Below are 21930 nucleotides of genomic sequence, written 5' to 3'. Positions count from 1 at the left end.
TAAAATTAATTTATAGTTTAGAAAAATCCATATATGAGCTCAATTTTCTCTTGAGACATACATAGATATAAACCCAGTATTTGTTTGCTTGGCTTTTACTTAAGAGATTTATCCCAACTTAACTTTAGCTTATGAGATTTGTCCAATTAAATAATTAAGGGTTAATAGTATTTCATCCCTATGTAATGTTAGCGAATTTTGCTTTTCTTCCCTCTTTACCTTTTGGCAACGGTTTTTTCAAAAAAACCGTTGCCTAAACCTGCCTTTGGCAACGGTGGAGGTAAACCGAAACACGCTCATATTACATGGGAGTAAATTACTATTAACCCAATAATTAATTAACATTAAATTCATTGTATTATGCAATCTTTGGCATCCACATTTAGAACAACTTTTGTATTACTTAGTACAACTCACTGCACTTATTTGAAAGTGCTAATCTTGATACATCATCTTCCATAACATTATTGATGTCTCCTTTGATTTGATTGTTAAGAAATGTGGTTGAATTTAATTCAATCTTACAAAACCGATTTGTAGGATGAGAATTGCACCCACTTATAAAGATATATGTTTATATTATCCGATGTAAGAGTCTTAATAATTAGAAAGTTAAAATCATAATTGAAACCATTTTACATCTTGAGAGAACAAAATTTCAAAACTAAATCTCACTAGTACACTCGCACAAACTTCATGTGTGTGAAGAACATCTATATCGCACATCTACTGTTCTACATTATCCTGTAAGTCAAGCATACTTCGTTGATGAAATTGTAAACAAATATACACACAAAAAAACTACATTATTTGAATGTGTTCCAACCTAGAGGCAGCTTCCATTTTCTATGCCAATATATAGAAACTCTTCGCCACATTCTGTATCCAAAACCATACTCAAGTGCTTGATCATCATGTCCATCATCAACAATCAAAGGCAACCAAACATATCTAGAGTCTCTTAACTCACCTGGATTCCATCTATCTGCCATAAAGATAAACAAACCAGGAAACTTTTTTAATGGAACCACAAAAGCACTTTGTGCCAAAAAAGTCGAAACCCGGAACATTTTGTTTCCACCTACACATGGATTTCCAATTGTTTCCCAAGTCCCCAAGATTGAATCAGATGCATGAACAAGTGCTTCATTTGGTGCCCAGCCAGTACACCCTGATGTAATCATGTAATATGTTCCTTTGTGTTTGAACATTGCTGGTGCTTCTCTTCGCTGTCCGACGAAAGCCCTTCTCATAACAGATGTCACATTGAGATAATCTGCAGTTAAGGGTCCAATGTGCATTACATTGTTTCCTTCGGATGAGTATATTAGATATGCGACACCGTCTTCGTCTTTGAAAACTGTCATGTCCCTGCTTTGATATCCATGCGGTCTTTGGCTACCGAGATATTCGAATGGACCGATAGGTGTATCACTGACTGCTATGCCGATAGAAGCTTTTGCGTAATTGGCGCTGTCAATGTGCATCCACATCACATACTTTCTTGTTTTTTCGTTGTAAATAACTTTTGGTCTCTCGAGCACATTGGACTTGTGTAGATCATGGGTTTTATTTGTTTTCTCTGCTGTTAATACAATACCTTCTTTTTTCCAGGACCATAGATCCTTAGAAGAATAGCAACCAACTCCTATAATGTCCACCTGATGGAGAGAGAGTGAGAAATAGAGACTGTGAGCTTTGTTACAATAATTATTTGGAAGTTAATGGAATGAACTCGTCGTCTCTTAGCTCATTCGAGCCGTTCACCGGACAATAACTTGTTTCCATTGGTGCTGAAGTTACAGTCTGGAACAGAAAACCATTTCAAGAAATCTTTGATGAACTCAATTTGGCCAAAACAGAGCAGTAGTTGCATTTGATACAAATTAAAATGACTCCTAGATTTGCTAATTTATAAATTCTTTTTTCAGAGTAACAAAATATATGTCAAAGTAAACAATTCAAGAACCAAATTAACCATTTGAAACAAATACAACTTCTCTGCCAAAGACTTCAGTTGATAACAGCGGTGTTAAGTATGGAGATTACATTGAATGTATTTGGAACATAACTGCACAAGGCCCCTCATTATGAATAGTACAAAGATGAATTAAACATGTCTACAAAACTAGCTAGGGCAAAACAACTAAACAAACACTTATGCTATAAGCCTCTATCATGCAAGTGTTTATCTATTTCTATAACAAAAGATAAACTTAAGTCAAACTGTTTTCATTTAAGTTATCCATTGTTTTCATATGATATCCTAGAGAGCCTATAAATAGCGTGGCAAAATGGGTACGGACCCTCAGACATACCCATTTTGCCTGCATTTTTTTGTGGATCGGACTATGATTTTAGGTCCGCCCCCTTAATTTGCTTGCCCCGCTCCATTTTTTTTACATGGATACAGGCACTAAAAAGAATTTTTACAATTTTTAGCCATTAGGGGGTGCAAATCCTGCATTCCCGCCCCACCCTCATTTTTTCGTGGAGCAGACCAAGGTTTTATGCCCGCATTCTCAATTATGCTTGTCTCGCCCCGCACCAATTTTTGCTAGTTTTTGTTTGACAGGACTAAACGGGACGGACATGCTAATTTGTCACTCTTACGTATAAGTATAAGTTGTTCACATAGGGTCTCTCAAACGCGCAAAAGTACTTATTTTAATAGATAAGTAAGTCAAATCAATAAAAAACTTACTTAATACACTTAAAACAACAAACTATTTAAATAATTAAAGTGACTTACACGAGCAGGTCCTTTGTTCTTCTGAGCAAGATATGTAGGTCCATCCTTATATTCACCATACCAATAATAAGTGCTTGAACTTTCATCAAACAGAATGCACCCACCATGAGCTTGAATAGGATTTCCATCAGTATCCAACCAAATCCTCCCAGGGGAGAAATAATTATCACTTCCATTCCCTTTCCCTATAGTCTCCACAGGAAAGAAAACCTCTCTAAGTGATGAATCTTGATCCAAAAATTCATCAACCAATGGTGTTATTGACTGGATTTGAGGTAAGCTCTTTTTGTTTGATGGTGGAATTTGGAAGTTGTAATTTTCAATTTGTTGAAGATAATGAAAATGAGAAGAATCAAGAGGTTGAGGTTGAATCATATTCTTATTGGAATAAAAATGAAGTAAAAATATGCATCCTAAGATTAATAAGGTCCATAGTATAAGAAGTGATATAGAACAATATCTATTTCCAGTGTTGTGATGTAAAGTAGTAATTGGTTTTCTGTATAGATTCCTCATCCTCATTTTTTTTCTTGATTTATAGGTTCAAAATGATGCTGGAAATTGAAACTAAGGAATTATAAACAAAGCTAAGTGTAGCATAGTTGATATGAAAAACTGAATGATGATTATTAGAAGAGAGACTCACCTGAAACTATGTAGGAGAAAATGAATTCAAATATGTTTGCAATTTGGATCTGGGATTGATCTGGGTAGGAGAAAATGACTCTGACTTTGCAATGAAATATACAAATTGCTTAAGGTGGGACCCTTTTCCCTCCTATTCTTATTATTATAAAAAGAAATACTAAAAAACATCAAAACAAATGAAATTGTTAATAATTGTTATAATCTTTTGAATATTTTTATAAATATATTTTTATAGAAAATTATAAAATGGTCTTATATGTAGTAAATAAGTTTTTAAAATTATGATTTTTTTAAATAAGATTAAAAGAAAAAATTATTAACAAAGACCGAATGTAGTAAAAAAATTGTATTAGGAGTTATAGTTAATAATTTTGTTGAAGTTTGTTCTATCTACAAAAGATATGAGCGAAATTTCTCAAATATAATATTATTATAAAAAAAAATAAGTTTTTCAACTTTTAAATATATAGAATGTATACATTTTTAAATTAGATTTGGTTGCCACTTGGTTTTTCATCTTTAAACTTAATTTCAAAATATTTGACATGAGTAATCATCATAATTGAGATGTAATTCTCCTATCTCAATGATATTCATTGATATGGTTTTAATTATTTTTTATTTGAAAGAGCTACCGGCATACTTGTTGATTTCTATACAAGTTGGAGTTCTTATTTCATTGTGATGCAAAGATTCATCTTTTTCATATTTATGGTTGACTAATTGAGTTTTTTCCTTGAGATGACAAAGTATTTTTTCATTTAAAATCAATCAACTAACGTTTGTTGTTTCTTTGTAAGCGGAACTACAAATTTTTTGACTTCGATTTCTCCATTACACAGAGGAGGTATGTAGGCACAAGATGCAATGTCTTGCCGAACATAATAAAACATAATAAAACATGATCTTTTCTCATCCCATCAATCTTTTTGCACACATCTCTTTTAAGTTTTAATACACATATTTTCAAAAGGTTGTTGCGGAGTACCACGGATGTGAGAGATGCAAATGTCTTTCCCTTGCATAACCAACCTCGTACCCGTTTCTTTTTAGTTTTGTTTCTTTAAAACTTTTGTGGGTTTTATTCGATTTTTCTCATTCATTTGGAAACAATAAATTTCAGTGGCGACTCTTGCTTTTTCTGAGTTAAGTTAATCAACAGTGTAATCTCAATTTTTCTATCGCGACAGTCATTAGACAACGACCATTATTTTTTCTCATTTTCGATGTTATCTCATTGTGATTAGATGTGTTCAAAACTAAACCGATCTAATAGAATATTGCTAATTGAACCAAACTAAAATGAAAATTGCAAAAAATATCGCATTTTACTTGTATGTGCTTGGGTCATTTTTTAAGTGCGATTCAATTTAGTTTGCGTTTGTATCTTACAAACTAAGTCAAGCCAAACAAAACCATATTACAACTCAAACTTTACATAACCCACATTCAATACTTTTGTAACTTTGAAATTTTGTAAATTTTTAGCATAAAAGATTAATAAATTAATTATTTTAAAAGTAATTTTTAACTTTATAATTAATAAATGAAAAATGTTTATTTGCAAGAAAAGTGAAAATAAGAAATTAATTTATAATAAATTAAAAATTATCCTCTCAAATTTTTTTATAATAAATGTCATTTTACAGAGGAAAAAGAACTTTTTCTTTAAAATATAAAAAATAAAAATTATCTTATGATTGCCGTCAGCCATGGTAGTATTATCTTGCAACCAACCATGGCCTAACTGAATTCCGAACTCTCACCACTCTGTCATCATGGAAACTCTACACATACACGGACACGCGCTCTCACTTCGTCCCATATCACAATTCCAACCAAACACCGACCAAATTCGCCACAACCTAATCAAAAAAGGCGTCAACCCCACACCAAAAATCGTCCACACCCTCCGCAAGAAACAAATCCAAAAACACAATCGCAAACTCAACCGCCAAGCCCAGGAATCTCCACCACTCTCCAAGACACAGAAACAAACATTGGAGGAAGAGCAGCACTTTCAGGAACTCAAACATGAGTACAAACAGTTCACAAAAGCGTTGGAAGGAAATTCGGAAGAGAACAAGGGTTTGTCTTTGGTGGGGAAGCCGTGGGAAGGGGTGCAAAAAGTTGAGTTTTTGGAGAGAACGAGAGAGTTCCGAGGAGAAAAACTTAAAAGGGAGAATTTAACGGAGTTGAAGGAGATATTCCGTGCTCGGAAAATGGATGAATTGAAATGGGTTTTGGAGGATGACCTTGAAATCAACGAACGTTGGTTTGATGAAGGTAGTGATGGAAAAAAGACTAGTAAACGTAGTGAGGTTCAGGTTGTGAGGTTTCTTGTTGATAGGTTTGTGTTTGGTTTTTGATTTTCTGTGAATTGGTTTGATTGAATTTTTTATTTTTTTGCAAGTTATGGAAGTGTTTTTTTTTTGGCTGTTGTTGTAGGTTGTGTGATAGGGAAATTGGGGCTAAGGATTGGAAATTTTCGAGGTTGATGAAGCTGTCGGGTTTGCCTTTCACAGAGGGTCAGTTGTTGAAGATTCTTGGAATGCTTGATGCTAGAGCTTGTTGGAAGCAAGCTCTATCTGTGGTTCAATGGGTGTACGATTGTAAGGAACGCAAAAAGTTTCAAAGCAGGTGTTTTTTCTTCTGAAAGCAGCCAAATATTATGCATGATTTTATTATTCGCATTTTTGTTGTTGTTTTACATGCTTAGTGCTTTGCATTTTCGGTTCTCTCTTACGATGAAATTAGTAATGATTTTGTAGGTTTGTGTACACAAAACTTCTTGCAGTTCTTGGGAAGGCAAGAAGGCCAAAGGAAGCCCTTCAAATTTTCAATTTGATGCGTGTAAGAATCAAGTGCTTAGTTTATTTTTTCCATGTGAAGACTCGTCTTTAATTGTTGTTGTACGTCGTTGAATTGATTTGCTCTCAACTTGTTCAGGGAAACTTTCATGTGTATCCTGATATGGTTGCATATCACAGCATTGCTGTTACACTTGGTCAAGCTGGTCTTCTAAAAGAGTTGCTGGATATCGTGGAATGCATGAGGCAGAAACCCGAAACATTTAAATATATGTATCACAAGAACTGGGATCCAATTCTTGAACCTGATGTGGTTATATATAATGCTGTAAGAAAGCAACTAAATATATTTCATATAAATTTTTAAGAGATGCCATTTTGCAAATTGATTCAGTCTTTAGGTTTCTTCAATTATGTTAGGTACTTAATGCTTGTGTTCCATCAAAGCAGTGGAAAGGCGTGTCATGGGTTTTTCAGCAACTGAGGGAAAGTGGTCTGAAACCTAATGGAGCTACTTATGGACTTGCGATGGAGGTAAAATTACAGGATTACAACATCTGACACCAAGTAACTTATCTTGAAAAATTAGATACTAAATAACTTGGCTCTTCTTACTTTTCACTACAAGGCTACGCACATAATCAAATTGATAACTGCTATTCTGAGTTGGTAGTTATTGTGCTATCATCTTTGTTTATGTCGCTAACAAAAAATTAAAGACGGTACAATATAAGCTGTTTTGAGAGAACTATTCTCGAAAGATCTATTTGGTTGATTTATTATGGTATTACTTTTTTGAAAATATGATCCAGTCTTACAGGTGATGTTTGTTATAAGGTAATGCTGCAATCGGGCAACTATGACCTTGTCCATGAGTTATTTCGAAAGCTGACGAGCAGTGGGGAAGTTCCAGAAGCCCTTACATATAAAGGTAGTGTTTTACTTCTTTCATATCATTTGCAACTGTTATTCTGATGGCCTGATATATACTTCCTCTCTTCCTTAGTGTTGGTGAGAACTTTTTGGAAGGAAGGTAAAGTTGATGAAGCTGTGAAAATTGTCAGGGACATGGAAAGACGAGGCGTTATGGGAACAGCTAGTGTATATTATGAGCTAGCATGTTGCCTTTGCAAATATGGTAGATGGCAAGATGCTATTCCAGAGGTACTTTTTTTTTTTTTTCAATTAAACTCCCAAATTTGACATTCAGATACTAACAAAACTCTGATTAAAGTTTTTTTCCATTGAAATATGGCTTGTAGGTTGAAAAGATAAGAAGAATTCCTCGTGCTAGACCCGTGGAGGTTACTTTCACCGGCATGATTAAGTCATCAATGGATGGTGGGCACATTGATGATTGTGTATCTATATTTGAATATATGAAAGACCGCTGTGCTCCTAATATAGGGACAGTAAATACCATGCTGAAAGTTTACAGCCAGAACGACATGTTTTCTAAAGCTAAAGTTTTATTTGAGGAAGTTAAAGTTGCAAACTCAGATTTACGACCCGATGCATACACATATAACTTAATGTTGGAAGCATCTGCTCATGCGCACCAGTGGGAATACTTTGAGCATGTGTACAAAGAGATGATTCTCTCGAATTATCATTTGGATCAATATAAACACTTGGCATTACTTCTTAAAGCTTCAAGAGCTGGCAAGGTAGAGAGAATATACTCGTTATTCCTATAATGTCTCTGTTTTCTTTTCTGTTAGTTATTACTAGTGGCCACGGTTAGCCAATGGAGCGACAAAAACCTCTCTTTACTTCTTTACTTGATACATTTTTTTCTAAACATTGAATTTGACGGTATATTATGGTTTCATTGCAGTTGCATTTACTGGAGCATGCATTTGACATGATTCTGGAGGCTGGAGAAATCCCTCACCGTCCTTTCTTTTTTGAATTGGTGATTCAAGCTATGACTCGGGATAATTATGACCGAGCAGTAGTCCTACTCCGCACCATGGCTTATGCGCCATATCGAGTAACTGAAAAGCAATGGACTGGACTGTTCAAAGAAAACGAAGATAGAATTAATCATGAAAATCTAGAGCTGTTGTTGAATTCTCTTGGTAATTGCACGGTTACATCAGAAGCAACAGTTTCAAATTTATCAAAGGCATTGCATGTTCTTTGTGGATTAGGTTCGTCAACAAACACTTCAAGTACCGGCCATTTTGGAAGTGAAAATGTCAATGGTCTGAAAGAGACAGCTGAAAGCGCTGCTGAACCTGGGAATGACATTTTTCTCGGTAGTGATCAAGCTGAACCAGATGCATTTACCTTTAACCATGATGAAGTTGACAGAGTAAACAATAATGATGTGGTGGTTTCCAGGCTGCAAAACTCCGATACTGAAGATAACGTAAGCTTACATGTTGATAGACTGAATTCTTTTGATCATCTGACACGTGACAAGTCTTCAAATGATGAGCTCTCGGATGATGAAAGTGATGAAGATGATGATGATGTTGGTGAGGGAGTGATTGACAAGCCTTCGGCATATCAAATATTGGAAGCATGGAAGGAAAATGAGAGAGGTGGATAGGGAGTTTGTTAGAATCAGAAATTGATTGTGGCTAGTTATTGCAACTTGTTTTAGGCTATGTTTAGGACTTTAAAGGGTGATGAGGGTAGTGCTTTAGGAAAAAGGAAGGAGAATCTCCTAACTAGAATGGAGGGTTAATATTTTTCACCTAGAAAGAATGTACTGGCAGATGATTTTGAAAGACTTAGAAAAATTATTTTAATCTCTAACACCAAAAGACGCCTAATTCAAATAGTGTTCATTCATAGGTCCTATGATCTTTGCGCTATGAGTATCTAACTCTATTATCTTGTTATTTTTAACCATCACTAATTATCTCTGCTTCTTTTAACTATTGCTTTTATACAAGAAGTTATATTCTTATTTATTTCCCTTTTTGAAAATTCAATAAAACATAAGTTATTGTTTTATCAATATATTTATTGTATCGAGAGAAATAAATAATAAATAATTAAAGAATATATGAATAACTTTAAAAACAACTAAAATGAAAAGGAAACTAAGCGAAACCAAATAACATTTGCATAGAATAGTCATAAATTCCCTCCCATGGACCAGATATGAGCAACGATTCCTCAATATATCTAACTTGTTCAAGAATTATGGACTATCTTATAAAATTTTACCAAGCAAATGCCTCAAAAACAGATGATTTTGTGACAAGCCTCAAAAACAGGTCATAATAATGAAAAGTGATGTAACAATGTCTTAGAACAAGCAATGTAAATTGGCCTGCATGTCAATGACAATCCAAATTGCTATTACAGCACTACAAAAAAATTGATATCTTTCATCTAGTCCAAATGAGATGTCTATGTTGATATTCCATTACAATACTCTTCTTTAGTACTTTGTAACATTCCTCATTGTCTTCCTTAAGAATAAAAAGGAAAAAATGAAATAAAAGCTATCACTAACTCCTGATAAAATGTTTCAAGAATTGTTCAGCATATTCCAGATTTACAAGCCGAAAGTTATGTACAGCTACGACAAAAATTGGCAGTAGGCATAGCAGTTGAACCATTATCTCAAACCAACTCGGCCGATGATGAATACCTAAAGTCCCTGGCATCTGCATAATTCTCAGATTAATTAAACTAAACTAAGAACTAACAAATCCTTCTGTAAAGGCATCAGAAAAATGCAGCAATGGTTAAATATACAAGTATGTGAAGATTCTAAAGGAGTGATGGATTGAGGAAACTACCAAATATGAAGCATTTTGCATTTAAGTGCCTTCTTCGCTGCTTTTGCAAAGACTTGAGCAGCCTCAGCTTCAGCTTCTGCAGCCTCTGCCTCTCTAGCTGCTGCCTCAGCCTGTGCAATGGCAACTTCGGCCTCTGCAACTGCTTTTGCAGCTGCAGCTGCCGCCTCTTGAGCTGTCATGCTCCTCACTTTTGATAGCTCTTCGTCAATTTGAGATCTTGAAAGGATGTTGACATCACCACTCTTCTCCACTTCTAGAGAATCTTTGGGCCTTGCTTCTATGAGCATCAAGGAAGAGCTTCTTCTTTTCTCAGAGACTGTTGGGCTTGGCATAATCTTGTACTTGTGCTTTTCCTGTCAACATATATGTCATTGGCAGAATAAACTCATATAAAATTTGATTGCATGCCAAGTTGCTATGGTACTATCTCTCTTACTAAAGAAATGGCTGATATCAAGTTGTTTCTACGAAAAGAAAACACACATCTATTTACATCTATACATTATACAACAACAATTATCCCACTAAATAGGGCCCGGATACATGGATCAAACGACACCATAACGTTCTATCATATATCATATATCTATCCAACTAATTAATCTCTAAATCTTTTTTAATAATTCCTCTTATAATCTTACTAGTGATTTGACTATCATATCTCCATCCAACTTATTAATCTCTAAATAGGGCCCGGATACATGGATCAAACGACACCATAACGTTCTATCATATATCATATATCTATCCAACTAATTAATCTCTAAATCTTTTTTAATAATTCCTCTTATAATCTTACTAGTGATATGACTATCATATCTCCATCCAACTTATTAATCTCTAAATCTTTTTTAATAATTCCTCTTATAATCTTACTAGTGATTTGACTACCAGATGATTTATGCAACTATGTGATTTGACTACCCATAGATTTGTGCAACTATCCTCCATTTAATCTTCTTTCTACATGGTCAAACCACCTAAGTCTAGTTTCCACCGTCTTTTCTATGATAGGCATTATCCTAACTCTTTATAATGATGTGCTATCTAATCTTATTTTGTCTAGTCTTACCATGCATCCAACACAACATTCTCATCTCTGTCTCTTCTGTTTTATTCTCGTGTTAGAATATTGAATGGCACGCATTATGTTAGAATATTGAATGAACCTTTATGGTTAGGCAGATGGAGTTATCTCCTCTGAGGAGCTTTGCTTTGCGAGTTCCATCGATGGTCCGACCTACCGGATTATCCAATGAAGCCAGTGAAGTCATGATACCACAAATTTTTCCATGTTTAGATGCGGTGGAGAACTCTGTCCAGCAAACACTGGAGGAATGCCGGCAAATCATAAGGATTGAGTTCGTCAAAATGTTACATCGGCATTCCTCAAGAGGTGTTCATTCATCATCTTATGTGGAAGATGTGATTTCAAAATCCAATTTGACAATGTAGAAGGACAAAGGGAAAGCAAAGAATCATGAGTTTGAAGGTGGAGTGAAGGAGAAACCGTCAAAACCCTCTTCTAGATGGAGAAAAAAATTGAAAATGCTGATGCTGCAAACGGTTTTGCGAAGGAGAAACTGTCAAAACCACCCCTGTTATGCAAAAATATTTGAAAATGGTGATGCTGCAAACAATTTTGTGAAAGAGAAACCGCCAAAACCACCTCTTCTGCAAACGGATATACGGAAAAACCGTCAAAACCACCACTGTCAGATGGAAACAATTGACAATGATGATGTTGCAAACGGTTTTCCGAAGGAGAAACCGTCAAAACCACCCCTGTCAGGTCTAACAAAGAACATCAACGGAGTGACAAATAGGAAGAACACTGTAACACAAAATCCGGTTACTTCTATACCACCACCACCAAAACCAACGGATCTGAGCGAGTCCGCGAAAGAAAAGAGAGAAGAGAACACAAACATGGAAGAGAGATATGTGAAATATGAGCATGTTTATTGGACAAATGGGACTTGTATTCAAATTGGAGCAAAGTCGTATGACCTTGCTTTGTGGAATGCCATAATATGGGAGTGTGGAACTAAAGGAAACTTTGTACTTTATTTCAACAGGAAGTCTTGATATTCGTCTTTTTTTTATGAGATAATACTAAAGAAAATTTAATTTCCCTATGGAAATTGGTGTTAGTGAAGCCTGTTGAAAATTTTTCTCCACTTTTCATGGATTGCTCTATTTTGTATTTGATAGAGAAAAGTTTTGGTGGATGCAAACTCCACCTTTGAGGACAAGGCTGTATTTAAAGGGGTGAGTATTAATAAAGACCAAATAGAGGTCATTAGGAAAAAGAAAGTATTATTTAATGAGTGTGGTAAGGATATATGATAAATAAAGAGTGAGTTAGGAATTTTTAGTTGATAGGTTGGTTATGCCTTGCTATAATAGTGATGTTCGTGAATGGTACGCATTGTGTTAGAACAATGAATGAACCTTTATGGTTAGGCAGAGGGATAGACATAACCCATCAAAAGCTTTATTTCTTGCTCCGCCTACCACCTACCGCCTTTTTGGTCTCTTAGCTTTCTTATATGTTTCCAACTTTTTTACACCTAGGTCTAAAACCCATGCTTTAAAGTGTTCCCTTTTTATTTTAACGCATACTTTTGTTCTACCAACAAGATTTTTTACCCCTAGGTCTAAAACCTTTTGATTCTCCTAACGTCTTCTTTACTACTTTTTTAATTCTTTGTCACCTTATCCAATATAAGGTTTACACTTCCTTGGGGCTCTGAGAAACCTCGCTCTAAACCTAGTGTTGGACGATCATTTGTTTTTCACCCTTCAAATGCCACCATTTGATCTATCGGTCCCTATTTTGGCTTCTTCTCTTAAGTCTCCTCCTAACCCTTATATCCATTACTTATACTCTTCGCTAGATATCCCAACTCTCTCTAGGTATGACTTTACATTCCAAGCAAACTTTTCTGTCTGATTTCCTAATAAGAAAAAAAATCTATTTTTGAGAACATACCCCCACTCTTGTATGTGATAAAATTATACTCTCTTTACGATCAAAAGTCAACGAAAAACTTCAAATGGATTTACCTTCCATATTCACCTCCCTGAGGCCAGACCCCATGCAAGCCCTCAAAACCTTTTGGCACACTCCATACATGCCATTTAGATTTCCTCCCAGAAAAATCTTTTCTTCTAGAGGTATTTCTTGAATTAAGTCTTCCAAATCCTTCTAAAATTTTAGTTTAAGGTGTTCTTCAAGTCTCATTTAAGTTCATAAGCACTGATAACATTAAAGTTTCGGGTTCCACTACAAACTTTCCATCTATGATCCAATCCATACATAATCTTATAACCAATTTATTTCTTTTTGTCAACCATTTTCTTTTCATTACTACCAGCAAGATCAAATAAGTTATTTAAGAACTTCAGCCATCGATGAAACACTTGATGTGCCTAGCTACAGAAGTAACTGATTATAAAATTACCTGGACTATTTTGCCACTTGTCACCATATGCTGCAGTTTTGTTGACAATAACATTTTAAGATCTGGTGGACACTGATATTTTTCCTAAATAGATGAAAAGTTTCGTAATTACTTTTGATGCAATGATGGGGACAAGATTTGCAGCCTATGCATGGTAGTATGCCTATGGTATGTTGGATGATAAGGACTCCTTTACAAAAACTGAAACTATTAGGGTTCCATTAAAAAAAATTTAGGGATATATTTAAAATTTTAATAAAACTATAAGGATCTACACAATAATTTAACCTAAAATATATAGCTCTTTGTGGAACCGAAGAGAAATATTTACAGTAAGTTTCAAAGATTTCTAATGCTTGAGAGAGCAATCACAAAGGGTGATATATAATTACATCTATTTTGGAACAGAAAAACATAATCAGCTGATAAATGCAAAAAGGAAATTGTTTGTTACAGCAAGGGCAAATAAATTTTCTTTTCTGCTAAGTCTTCATATAAAATAATCCATGAGTAGAGAGGCCATCACAAAAGCAGGAACTGTGGTAGTCTTTTATGGCACTAAGTTTTTTTAATGACAATTTGTTTCTTCTGATGTTTAGAGTTTAAAACCATGAGTGAAGTAGAAATACCTCTATGTAAGAAGCAATGGCAGCCTTGTCAGAACCCTTTGGATCCTTCATATTGACAATAGCCTCTAGTACATGATTATCCCCCAAATTGCCATCATTGAGAAACGTATTACTTCTGAAATTCAAAAGTATTGCTCACGATTTCAACATTTCAGCTTAAGATGGGATGTCGTTAACAGAAAAGAGATCAAAAGAAAGCTATTATCAACTATCCATAACAGAGAGTATAACCTATGCATAAATCAGTTCTTATCAAAATCATATAAGAAGTACATGAATAGATATATAAAAGTAAAGTCAAATCACTTCATCCAAAGGCAGTGAACTATCATCGCATAGTTATCAATGTATATGTTAGGAATTAAAATAAAGGTGAGTTTGTAATGATTGGAGTTAAGAAGTTAATTAGAAGTTTGTTACTAAGTTGATAAGTTAGTATCAATCATATCTTCTTTTCTCAATTTTGTTAATCAATCTTCTTTCTAGTTAGAATCATTCTCTTGTTTATTCATTCCTGGCAAGTTTTGAGAATTCTTTCCGTATATCAAAAGATAGATTGTTAAGCATATGATCTTTTCATTAGTGTTATCAAATAGCGGCGCCATGGTCACTATGGCGGATATACATGGCGGTTTTTGGGCTCGCCGCAATAGTAAATATTGGGCCAATATTGCGGGTTTTTCCGCTATAACGGCGCCGTAAAGCGGTCAGTATGACGGGATTTTGGCTCTCCACCATGGACTGTCATCTGCCATCAACAACACTTCTTCATTCCTTTTCTTACTCAATATATGTAATAATAAACCTTTTTTTCAATATATCTTCAATATGCTTACAGCAAAAATGCTACGAGGTACTGCACAAATGAAGGACCGGATAGTGGATACCTCGCATAGGAACTATAAAAATGAAGGATAACTAGATAAATCAAATAGAAAATAACAAATTTTTTTATGTAAATTAGGCTTTTCTCTATTCATTTATGAAAAACTGGTAAACTAACTCACAGCTTGATATACTAGAACAAAATTACACAACCAAGCACCACAGTCATGCAGATAATTTATTTTCTCTGGATAATAAATGGCGCATATATTTATTTGAAATTTCTCGAACCTTGATACTTGTTCTTTTAAATTAGAAGATTGCAATGCTCCACTAGATATTGTTAGAGGCTTAATATCAAGAAAGTCTTCACGTTGAACTACTTTACTCAAGGCCGGTTGATTATTGTCAATTTTGGGGGCTGGAAGGTTCTTTTTAAGGGCAAGCTTTGCCTTCTGCCGGGATCCCCATATTGCTGTGACACTTATATTCCTCCATTTATCCTGTTAACAGTTCAAAGCATACAAACTAGTACACCAAAGGTATGAAATAGTTTTGTCAATTTGTTTAAAGAAAAATGACCTATTGTTATATCTTTCGCTTATGATACAATACACATGATTATTTGGATAGTTCAATTTTAACATTCCCAGCCTGAAAGAACAATAAAACTCTATTTGTGATGCTTCCAGGAACCTGCTAGAATGTTGAAATGACTTACCTTGAGATCTACATTCGAACGAGTACGCAAAATGGCACCAAAATCAGGATCAGTAAGTATAGTGCGCCATTTTCCTGACCCATGTTTGTGTACTCCAGCTTTTAGCGCCGCTTCTTCTTCTGCAGTCCATTTCTGCTTAGGAGCACCCATGGAAGGAAAGCTGGCACCTTTTTCGTGACACTTTAATCTCTGCTTCTACGTTAGAGGAAACCTTGGACTTTCAATGCGTCCCTTTTCTACATGTGCATCTTTGCGTAAAAAAAAAAATTTACTGTTAATTGTTGACCAACAAATAACATAAAAAAAATAAACAAAAAATATCAAAATGTGATTATTCTGTGTTTACACTTTACAGTAACCAGTAAAATACATTTAAATAAATATAAATCATCCCAAATATTGGGACTTGGATCCTCTCCTTCAATTTCTTCTCTCCAATTATCTCCTTCACACTTTTCTCTCTATATCTCTCTAATATTTTCTCTCTCTTCTTCTTTTTATCATTTTTTCTTGATGCAATTAATTCTACTACACTCCATGGTCCAAATATTGACCTTAGTTCCAAATTCAATTCAGTCTCATCCCCTAACACCTCACAACAACAACCAAGCCTTATCCCACTAAGTGGAGACGGCTACATGGATCAACTTACGTCATAATGTTCTGTTCAGGACCATACTTCTATCCAAATCGCTAATCTCAAAATCTATCTTAATAATTTCTCTTATAATTTTTCTAGGTCTTCTTCTACCTCTAGTTGTTTGACTTCTCTCTATTTGATATACTCTCCTTATCACAAAATTTACCGGTCTTCTCTCAACATGCCCAACTCATCCACTAACACCTCAACTATATAGCATCTAACAATAGATTGAAGACATGCCTAACACATACCAACACCTATAGGACACTAACGCATGTAGTTACTTCCAATTACTTCCATTTTCTCAAATTATTATCAGAGTCGATGTGAGGGTTTAATGCATGTATCCGCAAATTCCAGCCACCAACAGCCTAGAAAAGTCTAGAATTATGCATTGCATCGAAATGCAAAATCTAGAGAGTTAGAGATGCTAATTTCTTAAACCAATAAAATGACATTAACACAAACACGTCGACTCCGATAATAATTTGAGAATCATAACATTATGAAAAGGAAAAGTTTTTCACTTTAACCTAACCCATTACAATGTATAAGAGATTTATAAACACGGTTACAATAAACAATCAACCTAACATAAAGTAGAATCGCATGCATTCAAGTGGGAAGGGAAATAACAGACTATAATTCTAACAAACAAATGCAAAAATTGGAATTTTTGTTAACAGAAGATTGAAAATTATAGATGAATCGATGGGTAAATGTGTACCTGATAACTGGGCAGTGATGAAAATCGGGAAAAGTTGAGTTAATCCGAATGAGTTTGTTAAAGGGAAGAGAAAGAATGAGACGCTTGTGTTCTATTCGACCGAGGGAACCAAACTGTGTCTCTTCATTTTGTTTTTGGACTAAACCTCTCAAAATATTCTACTTTTTTTTATTCTTATTAAAGTAGATTATTTTGCCATTCTTTAATTGGCATTTATTAAAATATTAATTGAATGTAATCAAAAAGTAGTATAATTAATTGAATGTACTTGTTAAATTAAAAGATATAATAATGCTTGAGATTAAGGTTTTTTTTTAATAATTTAAAATTAACGGAGCGGACTGAAATGAAATAGAATAAAGTGGAATGGAACATAACGAACGGCACAGAACATAAATTTTATTCTATTGTTTGAATATTTTACGACGGATTGGAACTAATATCTCATTCTATTGCTTGGAAATTAGACGGAGCAGAAAGCATTATAATATTTTTATTTTATTTTTACCCTTTACTTCAAAAAAGTTAATGAGATTAATGTAAAATTTTGAAGAATAAAATTTGAATTGTGATATTAATTTATTCCATTCCATTTGATACACTCTAATTTTGGTGGAATAAAAAATGAAGTAAACTAGTGGTATTTGATGGAATGAGTTCAGTCACATTTCATTCATTTTTTGTAAAACCAAATATTGGAATGTAACATGATTCTGCTCCATTCCATTACATTACATTCCTTTCCATCAATCTAAACATACACGAATGGAGATTAAGGGTTTTCAGAGAATTTTAGGGTTGTTGTGATGTTGGAGTTAACTCGTATAAAGGTGAGAAATTTTGTAAATAGTAATAATAGTATTTTGTGTAATAGATTTGCTCATTTCTCAATGGTTGAGATATTTATAAAAATCTCAGGCTTCTAAGAAGTAATAATCGTTTATAGAGGTGTGAGGAGTCAGGGTTAACTCCCCTTTTTAGGAGAACGTGACTTTTTTCAATTAGATTGAATCCCTTTTTGCACCATTGTGAATTGGGACACGTCACTCTCACACTCTCATGTTCCGACGGAACACGCGAGTCATCCAAGGAATAGACGACATAACCAAAGGACGGGTGTCTGCTCTAATAAATGGGCGGCTAAGAGGTCGAAGTAGACGTCATTATACGTCGTCTTCCCTTAGTGAACCTCATGTGTCGCCTCGTGTCAGTATTTTATAAATATACTAATACACATTCCCTCAAGCATGATGGCTTGGAAAGGACGAAATGAGTTAACTTGTGTTTTTCTTATTATTTGGAAATCTCCCTTAGGTATGCATAGGGTGGGTCCCTCGAGCATGAGGCGGGTTCCTCAGACATGGTCTGATATATACTCGTAGATGTTTACGAGGTGAATCTTAAAACGTCAGCAGAGGTGAAAAGCATGTGATGTATTAAGTGTGTTTGATTATAATTTTTTCTCGAGAAGCCAATTTGGTCTTAATTACCTATGTGTGTATTTAGCGTGGGAATATTTTTTTATTTTTAACTGTTGGGATGCCCTGTGGGAGGTTGTGGATTACTCTACGACTTGATTTTCCTTCCCTATAGAAGGATTTTAGTTTTCCCTCATTTATCCTTTTTCACATTCTCTTCTTCCAAGCCTTCCTTCATCCATTTTCTTAAGAGTTTTATAAGCTCAAAGTGCACTCGTTTTACAAGTTATTCATCGTGTTTACAGATATGATTTTACCCTTATTTCGTTCTCTCTATTCTCAATGATAATTGTTAAGATTTTAGAATGTCCAAGGAGTGGTTGTGCATTGTTTTCGTGAATTTGGACACTTGGGAGCCATGAAAGCTCATGTAGTTCTAATAGTGATTCTCTTTATTTACTTGTTTTTATCAGGAATCAATGGCGGAACAAATGCTAAATGTTTCAATGTCAAAGGCTTTGCGTCTTTGTACTCTAATGAGAAAATGATTGTTATTTTTTGATGGAAAATAATACTTTCCGATACATGACATGAAGATGATGTGATTTTGGAACCGTTTTCTAAGAAGGAATGGCCAATATGGCCTCCCTGGATGGGTTGCACGTTATTTGCACCTCTCTATTATTCACGACTCAGGTGTTTTAATACCCTTTATGTCGTTTGAAGTTGGGTTTCTAGCGACTACGAACATTACTCCTTTTCAAAGTTATATGTCGGTGATTAGGAGTCTTCCCAACTTCCAGACATTCTTTTCTTTCTATGGCATCCAAATCAGCGCCAAAAGTGATTGAGTAACCTCACCAAAAGCACAAAAACTTATTCAAGCTCCACTCAAAACCCTACAAAGATAATAAAGACAGGATTCTAAGGGTCAAAGGGTGAGATTGTGCCCCAATTGTCATAGTGGGGGCGATTGGAGCCCCTTGTTTCCCATTGAACGGTAACAGACAGACAACCATGAGAGCCGCCCAGGTGGCCTAATGACTAGAGAGGGAAAAAGGAATGTTGAGGACCACGTATTGGATAATTCCCATATCTTAAGATCCAGAAGCTAAAAGAGGGTTCTTCTTAGGTTTTGAAGGATGGTCAATGACAATCACTGAAGAACGTAAGGTGAATAGGGTCCTTTTGATAACAAAGGATAGTTATATGATGGAGTGTGTCCAACGTGAAAAATATATCCAAGTCGTTGGTGAGTTAAAATCTAAGCTCACAATGGACAGTGGAAGTGTCGGTCTGATCCAGGAGAAAGTGAGGGACTTGATGAAAGAGAAAGAGGATTTAATGTCCTTATGGCTAAAGCAACAATTGTTAGGTTATGATTTAAAATTGTGGCGGAGCCAGGAATTTTTGACAGTCTGGGCAAAAACTTTACACTATTGATTATTCATCTGTTTTAATTGTCACACCCTATTTTTATTAATTTTGCCCCTGATTTTGTCTAAAAATCAACTATTAAATTGGGGGAGTACAAAGAAAATAGGGGTTGAGCCCGGGCGCCTGCCTGGGCTAGCTGGGCCTTAGCTCCGCCCCTGATTTAAAACTTGGTTGTATTTGTATTTAGAGTAAGTGTGATAGTACTAGTGTAATAAGCATCATTGAGAATCTGGTACTCCATTCACGAACTAAACACATTGAGATTCAGCACCATTTTCTTAGAGATCGTATTGAAAAAGGAAATGTTATTTTTGAACAGGTTAACACTAAAAGTCAATTTGCTGACATTTTTACAAAACCGTTATCATCATAACCTTTTCACAAGATTTGTAGGAATTTGATAGTCTTAGGTTCGTCGTGTTTTAAATAGAATGAGAACCCTGATTAGTTTTGTTTGTTATGTATATCCTATTTTCACTAACACAATTTTGTAGCAAATCATAGTTTTGCCACTATATTGGTTTGTCTTTATAACTCTTGTATGTGACTTTATATCATTGTGTGTATTTGTTTTGTACTATTGGTTTGCTTATTACCTTCTTTATTTTACTCATTCATCTCTAGCATATGCTTTTTATAGTTCTTCTTTGTATCTAAGTCTTTTAAATATGTATTGCTAATTATGTACATTCGAGCAATTGTATACTTGTTCATGCATTATTTAAGCTTCCTTTAGTTAGTGGTTTTGATCACTTAATTGTATGTTATTGAATGTTGGTGTTGCGTGTCTATTTGTATTTTTGTTGCATGTAACATGTCTATCTTCGTGTTTTGTATATGATATTTATTATTGTATGTTCTTAGTTTTTTTAGCTCATATGCGCCAATCACCGCCGTCCTCTTCCTCCAGCGAACGGAGCGCCAAGAAGCTCTTATGTGATCCAGAAGACCTAACTAGTCATGGCTTCTCCGCCATTTATCTTCTTGTCAGCCTCGACACCCTTCGCGACAACAACACATTCTTCGCCGCTGCGTTTCCGACCCTTACAAACCGTCGGCGAGAGGGTCCGACTTGCTGCCTCTGCCACCGAGATTCACAAGATGTTTGTTCGATCTCACTCCTTCGCCGACTAAAGGTTCCTCTCGTTCTGAAGAAATCGCTCCTGATTCAATGGTATAAAGATGATGAATTGATTATGGAACTTGAATTTCTTGATTTAGGATTATTTGTTTGTGGTTAGTTATTTGGTTTTTAGACTCATTTAGATCTATCTCATTTTGATGTTGTCAAAGGGGAAGAAATTTTAGTTTGAGTCTAAAATTGTTTAATAAATATTACTCCCTCCGTTTTTTATTATAAGTCGTTTTAGAAAAAAAAATTGTATTTTAATATAAGTCGTTTTACAATTCCAATGAATAATTAATGCTATTTTTCCTATTATATCCTTAAATATTTATTATTCTCTCTCTTTTCAATTATATAAATTTATCTTCCACATGTCATTAATGAAGGATAATTTTGTAAAAACTTTCATAATTTCTCATTTTCATACAACAATTATTATTTTTCTTAATCTGTGTGAAAAGTCTAAAACGACTTATAATAAAAAACGGAGGAAGTACTGTTTACCAAAATAAATAAATAAATATAAGACAGTTTCTGAACCAACCTCATGGATCTCTTATACACCACACAAATTTCCAATTTTGTTCCCGGCTTCCGTGGATGCACATACGGAAGCACCCCATATTTTAAAAAAATTTGATTTCTTCCGTAGATACATCTACGAAAGCGTATAAAACATAGTGAAACTTGATATTTTCCCAATTAATTGAGAAAATCCCAAGTTCCGTAGATGCATCTACGGAACACTCTATCGTCAAACCCCATAGATGTAACTACGGAAGATTTTTCCCAATTAATTGAGAATTTAGGATTTTTTCAATTAATCAAATCCCATCAAACATTTTCGTAGATGTAACTCCAGAAGATTTTTTCCAATTAATTGAGAATTTTAGATTTTCTCAATTAATTTATAATTTAATTGGAGATTTTCTCAATTAATTGGGAAAATCCCAAATTAAGTTA

At 34.6% G+C, this 21930-nt stretch overlaps 3 protein-coding genes across 5 annotated transcripts; 1 reads left to right on the top strand and 2 right to left on the bottom strand.

Moving 5' to 3' along the window:
* Positions 1–685: 685 nt before the first annotated feature.
* On the bottom strand, positions 686–3535 carry LOC131638812 (uncharacterized). 2 transcript variants are annotated; one of them, XM_058909368.1, is made up of 3 exons: positions 3399–3535; positions 2753–3306; positions 686–1661 (listed from the first exon to the last, which is right to left on the bottom strand). In XM_058909368.1, the coding sequence occupies exons 2-3, from the start codon at positions 3272–3274 to the stop codon at positions 807–809; spliced, it is 1377 nt and encodes a 458-aa protein (XP_058765351.1). In that variant the 5' UTR covers positions 3275–3306; positions 3399–3535; the 3' UTR covers positions 686–806. The 2 variants fall into 2 exon arrangements, with proteins under 2 accessions (XP_058765351.1, XP_058765346.1); XM_058909363.1 differs by having other exon boundaries at positions 2753–3470.
* Positions 3536–5086: 1551 nt separating this feature from the next.
* Positions 5087–9014, top strand: LOC131638791 (pentatricopeptide repeat-containing protein At5g67570, chloroplastic-like). The gene is made up of 9 exons (XM_058909338.1): positions 5087–5750; positions 5849–6040; positions 6172–6253; positions 6350–6538; positions 6631–6744; positions 7048–7141; positions 7217–7374; positions 7473–7877; positions 8048–9014. The coding sequence occupies exons 1-9, from the start codon at positions 5179–5181 to the stop codon at positions 8765–8767; spliced, it is 2526 nt and encodes an 841-aa protein (XP_058765321.1). The 5' UTR covers positions 5087–5178; the 3' UTR covers positions 8768–9014.
* A 186-nt stretch (positions 9015–9200) lies between these two features.
* Positions 9201–17142, bottom strand: LOC131638800 (telomere repeat-binding factor 2-like). Of its 2 annotated transcripts, XM_058909350.1 has the most exons (7): positions 16987–17142; positions 15617–15864; positions 15187–15398; positions 14071–14185; positions 13442–13525; positions 9975–10327; positions 9201–9839 (listed from the first exon to the last, which is right to left on the bottom strand). In XM_058909350.1, coding segments are annotated over exons 2-7 (915 nt in total). In that variant the 5' UTR covers positions 15767–15864; positions 16987–17142; the 3' UTR covers positions 9201–9838. The 2 variants fall into 2 exon arrangements, with proteins under 2 accessions (XP_058765333.1, XP_058765339.1); XM_058909356.1 differs by lacking the exon at positions 13442–13525.
* Positions 17143–21930: the final 4788 nt, after the last annotated feature.

This window comes from Vicia villosa, linkage group LG1 (genome assembly GCF_029867415.1).
Source record: "Vicia villosa cultivar HV-30 ecotype Madison, WI linkage group LG1, Vvil1.0, whole genome shotgun sequence".
Taxonomy (NCBI): domain Eukaryota; kingdom Viridiplantae; phylum Streptophyta; class Magnoliopsida; order Fabales; family Fabaceae; genus Vicia; species Vicia villosa.
Note: the sequence above shows the minus strand (reverse complement) of the source record. Positions and strands in the feature narration are given on the sequence as shown.

Excerpts from the sequence above, each read along its gene's own strand:
- LOC131638812 (XM_058909368.1), bottom strand. The coding sequence starts at position 3,274 with ATGAGGATGAGGAATCTATACAGAAAACCAATTACTACTTTACATCAC. Across the intron at positions 1,662-2,752 it reads AGAACAAAGGACCTGCTCGT|GTGGACATTATAGGAGTTGG; the intron begins GTAAGTCACTTT and ends TCTCTCCATCAG.
- LOC131638791 (XM_058909338.1), top strand. The coding sequence starts at position 5,179 with ATGGAAACTCTACACATACACGGACACGCGCTCTCACTTCGTCCCATA. Across the intron at positions 6,254-6,349 it reads AAATTTTCAATTTGATGCGT|GGAAACTTTCATGTGTATCC; the intron begins GTAAGAATCAAG and ends CAACTTGTTCAG. Across the intron at positions 6,745-7,047 it reads CTTATGGACTTGCGATGGAG|GTAATGCTGCAATCGGGCAA; the intron begins GTAAAATTACAG and ends GTTTGTTATAAG.
- LOC131638800 (XM_058909350.1), bottom strand. The coding sequence starts at position 15,766 with ATGGGTGCTCCTAAGCAGAAATGGACTGCAGAAGAAGAAGCGGCGCTA. Across the intron at positions 13,526-14,070 it reads CCATTGCTTCTTACATAGAG|GAAAAATATCAGTGTCCACC; the intron begins GTATTTCTACTT and ends TCATCTATTTAG. Across the intron at positions 10,328-13,441 it reads CAAGTGGCAAAATAGTCCAG|GAAAAGCACAAGTACAAGAT; the intron begins GTAATTTTATAA and ends ATATGTTGACAG.